This window comes from Schistocerca serialis, chromosome 8 (genome assembly GCF_023864345.2).
Source record: "Schistocerca serialis cubense isolate TAMUIC-IGC-003099 chromosome 8, iqSchSeri2.2, whole genome shotgun sequence".
NCBI classification, from domain to species: Eukaryota; Metazoa; Arthropoda; class Insecta; order Orthoptera; family Acrididae; genus Schistocerca; species Schistocerca serialis.
Window position 1 is genome coordinate 572,763,938 of NC_064645.1, and position 18,016 is coordinate 572,781,953.

The 18,016-nt window shown below is 39.5% G+C and overlaps 1 protein-coding gene across 1 annotated transcript in view; it reads right to left on the minus strand.

The window, feature by feature from the left end:
• Window positions 1-18,016, minus strand: part of LOC126417128 (uncharacterized) — a 319,349-nt gene that overhangs the window by 244,662 nt on the left and 56,671 nt on the right. Inside the window, exon 7 of the mRNA XM_050085024.1 lies at window positions 16,093-16,276. Within this exon, the coding sequence (XP_049940981.1) occupies window positions 16,093-16,276 (184 nt within the window). The remainder of the gene's footprint in view (window positions 1-16,092; window positions 16,277-18,016) is intronic.

Here is an 18,016-nt window from a genome sequence, read left to right on the forward strand (position 1 = left end):
TGTCCCTGGGCACTTTTAGTACACATGTGGTAAAATGTATGCCTCATCACCTTGGACCATGTTCAAAGTTTTGTGTGGGGCAATGGTCACAGGTATGTCACTTAGATAATCACAAGCTTGAACAGCTGTAGATTGTGTAGCAGAGGAATTTCAATTAATAGAGAACCATTTCATATTTTTCCCAGACGTTCAACTTCCAAAAATTTGTCTTCAATGTTTTTGACAAAAATAATGTATCATTGCAGTTAAAGTATCCCCATCAGTTCAAGTACATGCAGGTATTGGGTGAAATATTTTACTCCCAGACATCTTGCCTCTCCCTCTTCCCCCTTCATAGCCAGGGAAGGAAACAACTGTGGCCACCATCAGAAGAAAGTTTAATTTGTGTTATGTGTGAATCTTCTGTCATGGTACCTTCCACTCCAAACAGGGGCTCTTCCCATGGGCACCATCCAGTGGTTACCTGATCAGTAAACCATTGTCTGGAGTTCCTGTGGCCTACCCATGATGGGCATACTCTCCTCAGCTTTCGTGGGGAGTTTCCAGCTCAGGCACCAACAGTGTGATCCCTGCGTGGTGATGGGGCTATCAGCGGGCAGCCTCCATGCTGGGTTTTAAGCATGGTCCCTTTACAAGAAAGGAAGGGCGCAATGAAAGAAAGGAAGGGTGCAAAGAAAGAAAAGAAGGGTGCAAAGAAAGAAAGGAATGATAAATGAAAAACATGCCATGCCAGACAAACTTCCCCGCACAATCCCCACACTTCTGTAAAATCTGGAAAAAGGAAAGGAGTAGCAAGTAAAACCCAACAAGGGGATCATATATCTCAGAATGAAAAAGTGCAGAATGCCAGAGGGAAAAAAATGAATGTCCAAAATCACACACCAGATTCAAGCACAATCAGCACCAAGAAGACTATCCAATGGAAAAGCAGAGAGGAAAAAAGAATAGCACAAAGACAGACTTGCAGCATGGGAAGGGAAGTAGCCTTGCATGGTGTTGGGCCCTGCATGGTGTTGGGCTTCATGTTGGTCAAGCATGAACTAACAAAAGAGATCTGAGTCCCCTGGGCAATGTAGCATTTGAGTTCTCTCTGATGGAACATCATCAAAGACCAAGATGGATTAAAGGTATTACTTAAGTCCTTAAGCAGTTGCAAGGGCACCGATGGCTGCTTTAAGTTTGCAATGAAACCTTTCAGTTTTTCCATTTAATTGAGGATGATATGCTATAGTTTGGTTTTGGTTACATTCACATATTTTTGACAGTGCTTCGAGTAGGTCCGAGTTAAACTGTCTTCCATGGTCAGTCGCTACTTGGTATGGTGTTCAAAATCTAGTGATCCAGCAACTGAAAAATGCTTGTGCTTCTGCTTGTGGTTGTATGTCCTGAAGAGGTACTAACTCCAGCCAGTTTGCAACACTACTGATGCATGTTAAACAATAAGTATAGTCAGTAGAAGGAGGCACTGGTCCTATCAACTCAAAGTGAATTATTTTGAATCATTCATCATTACTCGGAAAGTGTCTTAATAGCTCTTGCACATGTTGTAACATTTTGTTTTCCACCATGCAGTACATATTTTCACCCAATTTCGGACATTCTTTTTTTTCATATTCATCCAGACAAAACTTGATGAGATCATGTTTAGAGTCGTCTCAACACCTGGATGAGCTAAATTATCACAGTGTTGGAAAATGGGATATCTAAATGGTTAAGGAATATAAGGGCAAACAGTGTGTTTCAACACATCACACAATAATTGTTTTCCCCCATGTGTCACATGGTATTTTAATTTCAGTGATGTATGAAAGATGGACTCTAGTTGATGAAGCTCTTCGCCATCTTCTTGTGCTTGGGCTATATCTTCACAGTTAACCAGAACTAATTCCTCAAGCCTTGATAAGCTATGTTTGCCACACATAAGCTGTAGATCTGTAGTAAACTGCAAAATATACTGGAGATAACTTAATTGGGTTGTCATTGCTTTCTCATTCTTTTGCTTAGGTGTGTATGTTAGAGGAGCATGGTCAGCATAAAAAATCAAGACTCTTCTTTCTAAAAGACAATTGACATCCACGTGTGTATATACTCAGCAACTCTCTGTCATCTATGGAATACTACTACTGGACACTGTGAACTTTTCTGAAAAAATAAATAAATAAAAATCAGTCAGTCTCCATCGTTTATCTTGCCACTGTCTCAATGCAGCACCTACTGCAAAATCTGGTGCATTGACAAATAATGCAATTTGATTGTACAAACCAGGAAATGCCCAAAATAAGGTATTTGCAAAATGATGTTTACATTTTTGGAAATGAGCAATTGTTTCTTCTGTCCAGTCAGTATGCCTTTGGTCATTTTTTGTTGTTCCTTTTAAGTAATCGTTCAACAAAAGTTTGTTTTCAATACCATGTTCCAAATGTCAACAATAGAAATTGATTATCTCTAAGAATGCTCTGTTCATGAACTGTTTCGGGTCATTTGTAGTTTGTTATTGCCGCAAACCTTTCTGGATCCAGCTTTGTTCCTGAAGGTGTAATTAAATGTTCTAAGAATGTCAGCTGTTGTACACCAAATACCAATTTTCCAAAACTCATTATGAGACCATACTTATTCAACTGTTTAACGAGTAAATTTAGATGTTCAACATGTTGCTCTGGAGATTCAAACGCTATTAAAATGTCATCAAAATACAGAAAACAGAAATCTAGTTCTTTTATAATGCTGTTAAAAACTTTTGAAATGTGTTGGATGCACTGCAAAGTTCGAAGGGCAATAATTAAATACATGAAGACAAAAGGTGTAATAATAGCTGATTTTGGTTTATCATCTTCAGTTAATGGAGGTAGGTGATAGACTCTGAGTATATCAATGCTTGAGAGTATCTTTTTATTTTGAAGCATAAAATTTATGCCAACAGCTTTTGGAACTGAACATCTGTCTGGGAGAGACGTATTATTCAATCTGTGATAACCTCCACAAAGTTAACACACGCCATTTGTCTTCATAACAAAGTGTAGTGAACTGGCCCATTGAGTTTGTTATGGACATACAGCACCATTATTTAACAGAAACTGAAATTCTTTTTTAGCAATTTGCAATTTATGTGGGTCCCATCTACAAGCCTTACTGTATACTTCTGGAGCACTATTTGTGTGATGCTATGAATGGGTTTGTTAGTTCAGGAAATTTCTCCAAAAGTTTGGAAAACTGACAAGTTGCATAGAGTGAGCTTACTTATTCGAAACTCTCGAGGATTTCATAGGTTGCCTGAAAACTCTTACATTGCAATCATTGGATTTCTTAGCAAGCTTTTATGTTGTGTATCTACAAAGGTGCTCTTGCAGGACTCTTTAGATCTCATTAGCAACAAGTTTGAGGAGGACAACATAGTGGCATTATTTAAACACATGTTTACTTCAACATACTTCTTATTTCATGACCAATATTTTGACCAAGTGGATGGTGTTGCCATGGGAAGCCCTTTGTATCCTGTGGTGGCTAATTATTTTATGGACGACTTCGAAGAAAAAGCATTACAGGCAGCCACTCTCAAACCCTCTTGTTTCCTGCGGTATGTGGATGATACATTTGTGATGTGGCCACATGGACTTGATGCTCTATTTACGTTTCTTCAGCATTTAAATTCATTCCATTTGAATATAAACTTCCCAATGGAAGTGGAAGAAGATGGTACTTTATCTTTTCTTGATGTTTTGGTGCGAAGGAAAGCAGATGGAACCTTGGGACACAGTGTCTACCGCAAGCCAACACATACAATCTATATTTGCAAGCCACAAGCTTCCATCACCCTGCACAATGCGGTAGAACATTGTTAGTTCACAGAGTGCATGTGGTATCTGATCCCGAAAGCCTGTCAAGTGTGATACAACATCTGAAGACAGTGTTCCAACAAAATGGTTATTCTGATAGACAGATATGCAAATGCATTGAGGACCAAGCGAGTTCAATCTATGCAGCAGAATGAAGATACAAAGACACCCACCACTTTGACCTTCTTGCCATATTGACAAGAAGAATCAGAAGAGTCCTTAGAATACATGACATGTGTTTTTCAACCATATGCAAAACTGAAGAACCTGCTGGGTTTGGTTAAGGATGATCTTAGCCTGAGAAAACATTGTGTGTCTAGGATTCCTTGTCAACGTGGGGCAGAATTTACAGGCCAGACATGTCAGACAGTGCAGGAATGCTGCGATAAACATCAGCATCATACCCACCTTCGCCAACCAGAGAAGTTGGCCGTTGCAGAACACTGTCTGAATACACTGCATCACATGACTTACGAAAAGACAGAAGTTTTATCCCTGGTATCAACTTTCTGGGACTGCATCATTAAGGAAGCCATCGATACCCGTACAGCTGATAATCTCATTGACAGGGATGTGAGACTTCAACCGAGCACAGCCTGGAACCCTGCATAGGCTACTATTAAATCACGATGAGAAAAATCAAGATTTTCAATAACAGACATATCATAACACTGGTCTAGTTAAGTCTTTTAGTGAATAACATCAGGCCACACTGTTAGTAAACACAGCGTACAGTCCCTGCGAATAAGGGCCACTCTACGATTTTCGGCAGAGGGCGTTAGTATGGTGCCATTTCTCTGCAAATCACTGCGCATGCATGATTTCTGCACCTGAGCATTCTTCACGTACGTGTTCTATACAGAGAGATATCAGTGTGCAGATACCATCGGTCACACCTAGTCACCAACAAAGTTCAACCAACTGAAGTTGTTGGACAGTTGCTTCAAGGAAATATTGTGGAATTTGCACAATGTCACCTGGCGGCAAACGTGTGAAGACTATTTACAACATATATGCCAGGTAAGCTTGAAGAGTCACAGCTTACTGAATCTTTAGCATTCACAGTAGTGTGGTTACCTCTGCTGAAATTTTTAATTTGGTGATGTTGTCTATCAACTTTTTAATTTTGAAACCAATGAGTAAACCATAATGATGAAGGAAATCAGCCCCCAGTATGCCTTTCGATACGTCACCTACAGTGAATGCCTATTCAAAACTGTGTTTGAGCCCTGAACGAATAGTTAGCATAAGTTTTATATCTCTGACCCATATATGGCATAAAGAGGTTCAGAGGTTTGAATTTCCTTGCTTTTAAAACTTGTAGAACAGCCAAATCTGTACTACTATCTACCATTTAAAATTTCGATCTTTAACAATAGGCAATATTGGTTGCTAATGGCATAGAACACTCAGCTGCTGTTGTGTCTGTCCTTTCTTGTTTTCCTTATTTTGCCTTTGGCAAGGCTGGACACATTTTTGGGCTTACATTTTGTGATAAATTTGAAAAGATAATAGCAATATTTACCATTTCTATCGAATTTTGCTCTGCTTCTACTTCCACTACACAATATTTGCCTACTTGGTTTTCGAAGCATCTTAATCTCATTTTCCAAATCTTAATTGAAGAACCTGGCCTGACAGGGACAATGATGTTGATGGAATGGACTGAACTGGTGCAGTTTTAACCTCCTCAACACAGTGCATTTTAACTACACCTATTTGAGCTATCTTATCCAATGTTTCGTCAGATGTAACTAAAATATTTCAAATATTACTAGAAAGTTTGTCAAGCCAAAGTGTTTTTAATATCTTGTCCAACACATTAGTACCTACAAAGCCCTGCATCTTTCTTAATAATTGGCTAGGCTTCGTATCACCACATTCTAAACCACTGAAAAGTATCACCATGTCCTAAACCACTCAAAAGTTTAACTTTAAACTTTCACTCTGCAATGGAGTGTGTGCCAATATGAAACTACTTGGGAGTTAAAATTTTGTGCCGGACTGAGACTTGAAATCGGGACCTTTGCCTTTCATGGCCAACTGCTCCACTGACTGAGCTACCCAAGCATGACTCAAGACCCATCCCCACAGCTTTACTTCTGCCAGTGCCTTGTCTCCTACCTACCAAACATCATAGAAGTTTCTTGCTAGTTTCACAAGAGAACTTCTACAAAGTATGGAAGGTAGAAGACAAGATACTGGCAGAAGTAAAGCTGTGAGGGTGGGTCTTGGGTCCCGCTTGGGTAGCTCAGTTGGTAGAGCACTTGCCCTTGAAAGACAAATGTCCAGAGCTCAAATCTCAGTCAGGCACACAGTTTTAATCTGTCAGGAAGTTTCATGATTTTCTTTCATTGCACTATACTCTAGATAGTAATACTGCCAAGTGCAACAGGAATACTGAGCCTCTAGCAATGACTATAAAACTTCGGTTGACTTGGTTGGTAGGCCATTGTACAATGGTGATTTCACAGTTGTTCCACAGTCGAGGGGAGAGTGAAGATTTACAGAATATTGCTGCAAGAGTTCCCAATATATTCTCTTGGTTGGTTGGTAGGCCATTGTGCAATGGTGATTTCACAGTAGTTCCACAGTCGAGGGGAGAGTGAAGATTTACAGAATATTGCTGCAAGAGTTCCCAATATATTCTCTGGTCCACCCTCTTATAGCGATTATAAACTGCAGAAGGGAAACACTCCAACATGCTGGTGCATAGATTCCAGCATCTATTCCCAGTACATCTACCCCCAATTTTCACTAGTAAATTAAAACATAGCAAGTTGGGATTTGATCCGCCTGTTACATTTTCTGCTCCATGAATAACTTTTTTCCCAAGCTATACATAATGCAGGAACACATGTGATATACCATCCGCACAAAAATACGTAAAATTGTTATTGATACAAAATCTCATTTAAATTTACAACATCATGTAACAGAAAAAAACATTGTGAGCTACGAAGCATCAGGGGAGTTACTGTTACCAATCACCCAAAACCAGGCATTCCCAAGTTGTCAAGAACATATTTGGAATTAATTAAAACTAAATAACTTATGAAATCACTGACATCAAAAGTTCAGATCCTCCTAATTTCAATCACCTATATTGCTTTAATGGCTGCAAGATCCTGAGTTTGTACAATATAATTTTATTGCTGACTTTTTTCTGAAACACAGAATCCTCTTATTAATTAATCCTGTCACTAATTAAGATGTCAAATAATTAAAAATATAAATATTAATTTGAAGATGGATGCCAAACTCATAAATTGGGGAGTCCAAAAACTGCGTAGTAATAATGTTTCATGCACTTTTGTGAATTACTAAACAAACATTTTTCACAAAGCAACAATGATGAAGTCTTAGAGTTTGTGGCAAGTAGTAAAATGTAACCTAACATAACTTCAAAGCATTATGTAGTTTCAGAATTCACACCATGTTCTGATGCCTGTCTTTTTACAGCGACGTCCCTCCCAAAATTGCAACTCTGCAGTTGGCCAACGTACAGTTAACATCTCTATGCCAGACCATGTGACAGGCCACATCCAAGTCCCACACAGTTAAAATCTCTATATCGGTTTGTGTTAAAAGTTTGCGACTAGTGCCTATTCAGATAGCATCAGTATGTTGAGTTGTGTTAAAGTCTGCATATTACTGACCTAATGCTCACATTTATGGGTTGGTTAATGTGACAGTCTACACTTCAGTGCAATAAGTATGTTTGTAAGGAGCTTGGAACTGTGAAATACCATTTCTCCTGAACAACTCGTGTGAAACTGTAAACTTGTGACTTTGTTAGTATTCCGCTAACAATATTTACAGGAGAGTGTTATAAACTATCCGATCATCTTACAAACTATTTCATGTGCACTGTTACAATCTTATTTTTTTCGTAAAATGTTCTGCCACTGTCAACTTTAACCAAATCTGTGGAATCGTTTAACTGTGGGACAAGTCTCCTTCCTTATAGGATTGCTTAGGAGGAAATGCACTTTTGTTTACCTGTACACACTGTGAATTGTGAAATTCAAACTGGCTGCCAACTACAGCGCAGTGGAAGTCCTGTGCGGTGAACCACTTTTAAAATTTACTTCATCTTCAGCTTACATCATTTGAAATTTTCCTAGCTGGCATTAGTTTTCCTTACAGTTAAACAACAAAAGAGTGGAACAAAACAAACAGGTGTAAGTTGAATGTTGCAACATCGCCTTTTCCTGCCGCTGCTGCTGCTGCTGCTGTTGCAAAACTTAATCGCAACAATCTGTCAGCGGTCATGGGTAGCTGATATGATCTTCAGTATAATAGAGGGAAACATTCCACGCGGGAAAAATATATTTAAAAACAAAGATGATGTGACTTACCATACGAAAGCGCTGGCAGGTCGATAGAAAGACAAACAGACACATACATACACACAAAATTCAAGCTTTCGCAACAAACTGTTGCCTCATCAGGAAAGAGGGAAGGAGAGGGAAAGACGAAAGGAAGTGGGTTTTAAGGGAGAGGGTAAGGAGTCATTCCAATCCCAGGAGCGGAAAGACTTACCTTAGGGGGAAAAAAGGACGGGTATACACTCGCGCACACACACACATATCCATCCACACATATACGTGTGTGTGTGTGTGTGTGTGTGTGTGTGTGTGTGTGTGTGTGTGTGTGTGTGTGTGTCTATACCCGTCCTTTTTTACCCCTAAGGTAAGTCTTTCCGCTCCCGGGATTGGAATGACTCCTTACCCTCTCCCTTAAAACCCACTTCCTTTCGTCTTTCCCTCTCTTTCCCTCTTTCCTGATGAAGCAACAGTTTGTTGCGAAAGCTTGAATTTTGTGTGTATGTATGTCTGTGTCTGTTTGTATTTCTATCGACCTGCCAGCACTTTCGTATGGTAAGTCACATCATCTTTGTTTTTAAATATATGATATGATCTTCAGTTTTACAAACACAGAGCTATTTTAGTACACTCCAAATACATGGTTTTACAATACCAGCAAGTGTCTTTATTGGTACTACATCTATGCACACAAACGCATCAATCAAAAAGAGAACTAGGATCCTTGACTGGCCTCCCTGGCCCCCCAATTCATTGCCCATAATGCACGTCTGGAATGTGATAAGAAGACATACTTTCATACCAGCCTCCTGCCAGTTGTTACATGAATTGACATAGCATGTGTTTCAGGCAAGGCAATAAACACCTCAAGATGGCATTTGGAGGCTTCTGCCCAAACAAATACAAAAGTGTATTTGTGCCCGAGGGGATCACACTTCATTCTGATGTTGATGACAGACATCAGTTTCGACTGGAATGAAAGTTTAATTATTTAATACAATTATGCAATTGAAAGGTGTCTGCTTTACTCGGCCATCTTCCAGGGTTTCATTTATTCACATGTGGGTTAATAGCACACAGTTTTGCTTTTGAATCAGTAACACATTGATTGATTTCTGCTTATTCTCTGATACATCAGCTACACTTAGGTGGTTTTTTCTCCCTCCTCATTGGAACAGTGTGGTTGCTTGGACCTTCTTGTCAAATGTGTAGCAGACTGGCTATTATTTAACTGTGGTGTATCTTGCGCTGTTTATGAAATGAATTTAACTCTTAGTGAGGTACAGTAAGTTGGTACTTCATTCATCTAATAGATATTGCACCTTTCATACCATTTTCAAATGTGTAAATTTTGGAGTACAATAATAAGTATAAAGTTAGTGCAAACCTTATGTCTTTAACTCAAATTCACACCTTTCGTAAATTTAATTAACTAAAACATTAATTTCACCAGACAGCTGAAGAGAGCAAGTGTGAGGCGCAGTCCAGTGCTCAAATGGAAGTACTTAAACTGAACATTCTTGTACCTAATCCGAGTCAGTTTTTTCAATCAAAGAACCATTTCTGCTCACAGTAGATCCTCACAAAGAACAGCTTTTTGGATTAGTAAATTATTTTGATGTCAGAAAGGTAAGACACTTACAAGGGGAGGCCGCCAATTGTGAAATTCAGATTCGATTCATACTGCGCATAATAAAAGCTCATGGCCAGAGGTGTAATGTGGCAAAGCACCAAGATCCACTTCTCAGCCGTTGTCGAGAAAATTGACAGTTAAAAGAAACCGTTGCGATGAAATACTCTCTATGATTAATAATTTTCTACAGCGTTGTGGTGCAGCGGTAAGCGCCCGGGTTCGTAATCCGAAGGTCGCCGGTTCGAATCTCGCGCCATGCAAACTTTTTTTTTAGTATTTGTTTTTTGTAATTCATATATATATATATATATATATATATATATATATATATATATATAAATAATTCCCGGCAATCTGTTGCAACAATTATGAATATAATAAGTTGTTGAAAGTCGTTTGTCGTGGAAAAACTGGCGACTTCGAACATCATTATGTTTTCCGCAAACAAAGTTGTATTTCACAAATGTTATTAATTGTCTCCATAATGTTAACCACGTATAGTTAACGGAAGACGTAGAAACGATATTCCGAAACGATACGTATAGCGTAAGTCAAACGTTCGAATTAGAATAGAGACCCCACAAACACAAATTTGCTGTGGCAGGTATGAAATATAAACTCCGTTACTCGCTCGTTACACTTGAAGGACAGATGTTGAATGGGCCGAAACGAGCCGCCGCATAACAGCGTAGTTGCCTGCTAACTTCGAAAGAAGGTAGATGCGGTCCCTAGTGCAACTTAAAACACCGTCGGAAATCAGTGCGGACGGGAGAGCTTTGGTACACCCTGTTAAACAAACGGAAAAATGGAGGCGGTACAATTGGAGAGCGATCCGCCTTCACCAACATGCATAAGCAAAATATTGTTGTTGTTGTTATGGTCTTCAGTCCTGGGACTGGTTTGATGCAGCTCTCCATGCTACTCTATCCTGTGCAAGCTTTTTCATCTCCCAGTACCTACTGCAACCTACATCCTTCTGAATCTGCTTAGTGTATTCATCTCTTGGTCTCCCTCTACGATTTTTACCCTCCACGCTGCCTTCCAATACTAAATTGGTGATCCCTTGATGCCTCAGAACATGTCCTACCAACCGATCCCTTCTTCTGGTCAAGTTGTGCCACAAACTTCTCTCCTCCCCAATCCTATTCAATACCTCCTCATTAGTTATGTGATCTACCCATCTAATCTTCAGCATTCTTCTGTAGCACCACATTTCGAAAGCTTCTATTCTCTTCTTGTCCAAACTATTTATCGTCCACGTTTCACTTCCATACACGGCTACACTCCATACGAATACTTTCAGAAATGACTTCCTGACACTTAAATCAATACTGGATGTTAACAAATTTCTCTTCTTCAGAAACGCTTTCCTTGCCACTGCCAGCCTACATTTTATATATATATAAAAAAGTTGCATGGCGCGCGATTCGATCCAGCGACCTTCAGATTACGAACCCGAGCGCCTACCGCTGCGCCAGGACACTCTGGAAAATTATTAATCGTAGAGAGTATTTCATCGCAACGGTTTCTTTTAACTGTCGATTTTCTTGACAACGGCTGAGAAGTGCATCTTGGTGCTTTGCCACATTATACCTCTGGCCATGAGCTTTTATTATGCGCAGTATGAATCGAATCTGAATTTCACAATTGGCGGCCTCCCCTTGTTAGCTTCGAGACGGCGGCCAATCGCCATTTTATTCACAAGTTTTGTGGTGGTGTGGCGCTGTGAGGTTATTTTGATGAAATATAACAACTTTATACATGAAAGCATAAATGTGGGTTTCTATCTTGCTAATATTGGAGACATCAAATGAAACAAAAATGTTCCATTGTGCTCTATAGGGCCGGCCGGAGTGGCCGTGCGGCTCTAGGCGCTACAGTCTGGAACCGAGCGACCGCTACTGTCGCAGGTTCGAATCCTGCCTCGGGCATGGATGAGTGTGATGTCCTTAGGTTAGTTAGGTTTAAGTAGTTCTAAGTTCTAGGCAACTGATGACCTCAGAAGTTAAGTCGCATAGTGCTCAGAGCCATTTGAACCATTTTTGCTCTATAGGGTGTCCCAGGAGGAATGGTCAATGTTCAGGGATATGACGGGAATAATCATTTGAAGTGAAAAATTCTAGTAAACATGGTCTCTAAAATGCATACTTTAAGATCTATGAGCACTTCCTCCTCTTCGATACTGTGAAACAAATCTCTTCTATTGCAAGTGTTTTGCTTTCCATATTTTGGGAGGTGGTGGTATGGACCAAAAATAAATAAAAATCTCCAGTGGGATCTGAAAGGCACACCTTAAGAGGCATGAGGACATCTTCACTACTATGAAACACATTTATTTACAGAACAAGTTCCCACAGCTCTTAAGACACACATTTTAGAGATCATGTTTACAAACATCTTTTTTCTTCTTTTTGTCCACACTATTTCCTCCCAAAATATGGAAAGCAAAGAGCTTGCAGCAGAAGAGATTTGTTTCGCAGTATCAAAGATGAAGAAGTGCTCACTTTGGTTAGATGGGGGGAGGGAGGGGGGGGGGGGGGGGGGAAGAATACAAATAGGAACGATGTGGTGAGGGAGAGGGGGGCAGGAAATGTGAGCATAAGATAGAGGGAGATCACTGATTATTTCCAAAAGATCATATGCACCGAGCTGATAACTCACAAGAACGCATCTGGGCCTCAGCTACTGGAACAACTTTGAAAGAAAATGTAAAAAACTAATCCCTGTTGCAAAACTGTGGTATAACTCTCACACTTTGTGTCCTACAATATCAACTCTGCCACAAAATTTTTTCATAACTCTCATGTTATTTATGACACAATATCAACAGCAGAATCTCCCCTTCAAATCACAGCAAGAGTGAATAATGGGAACAAGGCTTACAGCTACAGCCAAAGATGAGCAGTACTCATTTAAAGGTGAAACTAACAGCAAGATACACAGCTGGCACTCTGGTTTGATCATCTGTTGAAACTGTTAATACATCATTTCTGTTTGGTGCATTTTCTTCAATGCTCACATTCAAATGATAGGTAGCACCTCTGTTTCACATATTAAAATAACTCCATCTGAACAGGTCTCTCAGCTGATAGGTGTCTGCATTCAGACATGGAGGCACATGTGGTCAGCACACCACTCTCCCATCCGTTGTCAGTTTGATTGGAGCTGCTACTTACGAATCACGTAGCTCCTCGACTGGCCTCATAAGAGCTGAGTGAACCTCGCTTGCAAACAGTGCTCAGTGGACCTGTACAGTCACTTCCAAGTGCTAGCCAATCTCGGCAGTGCTTAACTTCGGTGATTTGACATGAACTGGTTTTACCACTACAGCAAGGCTACTGGCCTATTTCACGTACATTAGTGAAAAATTAATAATGCACACTCTGAGGAAATGGTTCCACACGAAAGAAGTTACATACATATTTTATACACAGTAATAACACTGCCATACAACCATGGCCAAACATTTCAATATCAACCATGGTCAAACATTTCAATATCTGGCATAAAAAAATTAAGTATTCGACAATCTGAAGAGTGTTTTGAACATCACAGGGCTTTACTAGGTGTGGCCCTGTTGGAGAAAATGTACCGAACAGAAACAATGTATTAACCGTTTCAACAGCTGACCAAGGCATAGTACCAGCTGTATACCGTGCTGTCAGTTTCATCTTTAAATGCATGTTGGTCTTCTTTGGCCATAGCTGTAAGCATTGTTCCTGTTATTCACTGCCTTCCTGTAACTTTTGAACTGACTTACTGATCTGGGGGAATCTACAGTTAAGTGTGGGTTCTGAACCATGGTGCAACTATGTATTTCTCGCATCAGAAAACACTGTGAGATATTAAAAAAGTGAAAAGTGTCAGATAAAAATCCTGTGATTTACTGCTGTTTCAACTTGAACTTCTGCTAAACTACAATGTGGCTTTGTAAATCGTTCATAGACACAATCATGAAGATATCAGATATAATTTTAGTTGATAGTTTTCAACATTATTTTCCTGGTAATATAGACTGGATTGCCACTGTTTTACTGCATCCTATACATGCTCAAATGGAGTCAGGAATGGTGATCGTGCTGCCCTAAGGAGCTGAAACTAAGTGTATCCATAACCACACACTTTCTGTAAGAGCAGCTCTCTGACACTGCACGGACAACAACAGAATTGGCTTGAGTGATGTTCCTAATGTATCCTGCATTATTCAGTGTTTCAAAAATTAGATGTGCAGTCAGTGTAGGGGATGCTCAGAATTGATCCAGTATGCCTCTGACTGATACACTTTGAGAGTTACTACTTACTGTGCCCACAAAGTATCTACGCTGATGCGAACACAGAATCTGCTACCACCCCTAACCACACCTTTTCAACCCTCATCTTTCTAGTTACTTCCTCTGCACGGAGCACAGCTTCTAGAAAACTGTTCTTCAGGACTCTGACTAATACAGTATACCTAATATTGGTCCTAATTTGTGACACAGTTACCACAGCTATGAGCAATGGCTGCTTTTCCCATTTGGCAATCCAGGCAAAAATATATGTGCCACTAGTGACTACACCAAAGATGAAGAGCATGTACATCTTCATTTGACCACTGGCACAAACAATGATACACAGCTAAGTGGGTAGATGAACAAGTGCCAGACTACAAATCCATATTCCCAACTTGGTTTTACTGTTTCTTTCTTCCCTTACAATAATGCAATCATTTTTTAATGTGAAATGAAAGGAGGGTACAGCTTTATTGGTAAGGAGACCCCCTGTGGGGTTTTTCTGCTGCCAGTCGAAAGTCTTACTATTACATGCCGTTGAGCTGATGAAAGCGAGATGAATTATGAGGAAACACACACACACACACACACACACACACACACACACACACACACACACACACAGTTTTGGGGAATGAAAATCCCCAAGCTGGGCAGGAATCAAGCCTGGGGCCCCGCAATCTATAGGGAGCAACACTTACCACGAGACTAAGAGCTGCTGAGTTTTACAGTGAAATATACTGAGGTGCACAGTGGTTCGGAGTGTATGTTGAAATTGCAGGTTCGCCTAGTCCGTTAGTTTACTGGGTAAGGCAGTTCAGAGAAAGGCAATGGCATTCACCTCCATGCCTAGTAAAGCACTGTTGTGTACAAAGAAACTTCCAGGCTGTGTACAGTTTTACATCACATCACATCCTACACGTACAGAATGAGGAGGCACGGTGGTTACCACACTGGACTCGAATTTGGGAGGATGACGGTTCAAGCCCGCATCCGGCTATCCTGATTTAGGTTTTCCATGATTTCCCTCAATCTCTTCAGGTACCGCCAAAGTGAAAGGGCACAGCCAATTTCCTTCCTCCTCCTCCTCTAATCCCATGGGACCGATGAACTAGCTGTTTAGTGCCCTCCCCCCAAAACCAACCAACACCCTACATGTTATTCAACTCTTCATCCAGCCTAATGCAGGCCCACAATATTACTTCAACAAAACTGAGGTAATTGTACAACTGTGTTTGTCAGTACCATCTTGACATGACTGCAGTGTTTGTAATCAAGTATGTTGCTTGAAATACCAGATTACTCTCTCTGCATGCCAGAAACAGTTGTTGGAGGCCTAAAGTTTTCATACTGAGAACGTGATTCCTACCATGTCTACGCGCAGGGGTTTGAATCAGTGCCTTTATTCCATTCTATCAGAGCTTTCTGTATACAATGTGTTTCTACGTCATATCTTTAAAGCTGTCCATTCTTCACTTCCAGAGTACCTGAATATGATTAAAATTACAATTGACAGTTAGTTGTTTATAGCATCACCACCATAGCAATATCTCACAGAGGAATGCACTCAGATGAGTCTTCTTTTCTTTCAACTGTTGTCAAATCACTGTGCTGCTCCAGATATCTATCACATCGGTTTGTCAAAGCTGACACTTACAGCCAGTAACATAACTGCTGTGATCTTTCTATGGTTTTTCTGTGCAGTATGTTTAATTCGCTTAACAAAATTTCTAAAGCTAACAGAAAAAATGAATATAAAGGTGATAAAATTATTATGATCCTGCAAAGCAAACTTAGTAATGCACTTTGACTCGAAAGAAGGAAAGAGTGCACCCTGTATAGGATGACATAGCTGTAGTTACTGTGCCGGTAATGATGAACCAACAAACTTATCCCCTTTTCTGCTCAATTGCTCAATCACTTTATTGCTATGGTCCAAGTGCAGCATCTACAACTTTGGTAAAGATAATCTGTCTATTATTAACTAATTAATGCAAAATTAAATGAAACAAAATTACAGTACTTACCCCATTACAGATTCCATAATGTTGTATCATCTCTTCCATGTTGAGAGCAAGAAATCCACAGTTTTGGAAAAGACATCTGATGTATCCTTTCTGTTCAAGTGATATCGTCCAAGATATTTTATGCACCTTTGAATAACCACGTTTTCTTACAAGGACTCTTGGAAGTGGATCCTCTTTACGCACTCTAAAATGTTATTCAAACAAGTGATACGCTTTTCACAGGTTCATCTTTACGAATTCTATAAATTATAGGTGTCTCTCTTCCAAAAAGAGAAAAATATATGTATACTTGACAAGAAGCAATTATTTTCCATTAAGAGCTATGTGGTTTTGGAATTTCAGAGCACTTTTCTGTTGTTTGTTTATTTTCAAAAGTCCAAGATTTGGTACACAAGCACAATCAATATGAAGATTATTAACTGCATTAACAACAAATAAAACTGGTGTGACTATCAAATTTCACTTGCTACAACTGAAACCAACACAAAAAAGGAAAAGCATGACTGGAAAACCCAACAAAAGGAAGTGAAAAATCTAATGAACTAAAGATAAATAAATTAGAATCCATTGTTCAGACTTGTACAAGACTAACAACACACAGACTTCTCCCTGCTCCTTTACCTCACAAAAAGGAAATATTATACTTATGCAGCTTTTCAACCTTAGCAGCCACCCATTGGTCATCAGGTACATATTCTCTAATGTTTCAGCAGATATTTGCAGTATGAAGATTATGTTAGCCCAAACAAATGTGTTTCATGTAACAGCCAATGTCAACAGAAAACATCAGTTTCTGCCTTGCTACAAGTATTTAAGTGGAATCTTAAGTGTATATCTAACAGAGAAGTCCCAAATTAGTCTAGTGCAATATTCAGTTTTGTTACATGTACTAACAGGGACAGCATAACATGAAGAATAAGCAGCATTCCAGCAGTGACTGGAAAGTACCATTGCACGCCAGTAGCAAATTGTTTTAGAAACCAAAAGCTGGCTAAAGCCAAAGATAAGTTCAGCCAAAATTTTTCCAAAGGACCAAATAGTGTTCAGATAGGACAGGTTAAATATTGTTTGTGGTTGAGTGTTTGCTGGTGTTAGAAGTAGTTTATCTTGTACTGAAACTGAAGTAGGTAGTTCCTGCAAGTTAGTATGGATAATTGTTATACTTAACAACTGGAATAAATTAATAATTGATTCTTTCTACTGACCCCCAACTAAGGTGATTCAGTTGCTGAAGAGTTAAAAGAAAATTTGAGTCTCATTTTAATTACAGTTTGTGGTGACTTCAATCCTCAATATGTTGTCGAAAAAACTGGTTTAAAGTTGGTGGTAGCCATAAAAAATAGTACAATCCTGAGCAAATAGGAAGCATCATGATGGATATAGGGATTAGTGACCAAAAAGATACTGTAGGGAGACTAACCAACTCAATACCATAACACCTCAAGCCACCAAGAAAATTCAAAATGTAATGGTTTAAAAATGCAGATAAAAATTCGCTTGACAGCTTCCTACGAGACAGTCTCCATTCCTTACACACTATGTAAGTGCAGACTACATGTGGCTTGAAGTCAAAGAAATAGCATTTTTAGCAATTGAGAGATTCATACCAAATAAATAAACAAATAAAAGATGGTGCTGATCCCCATGGTACACAAAACGGGTCAAAACATTGTTGCAGAAACAATGAAAAAAGTGAGCCAAATTCAAAAGAACATAAAATCTCCAAGATTGGCAATGCTTTACTGAAACTCAAAACTTAGTGCAGACTTCAATGCAAGATGCTTTTAATAGTTTCCACAACGAAACAGTGTCTCGAAGTCTGGCAGAAAATCCAGTGAGATTCTGGCCAGCAGCAAAACACACTCAATACCTTCACTGCACGATACAAAAAATATTATCACCAATGACAGGGCCACTACAGCAA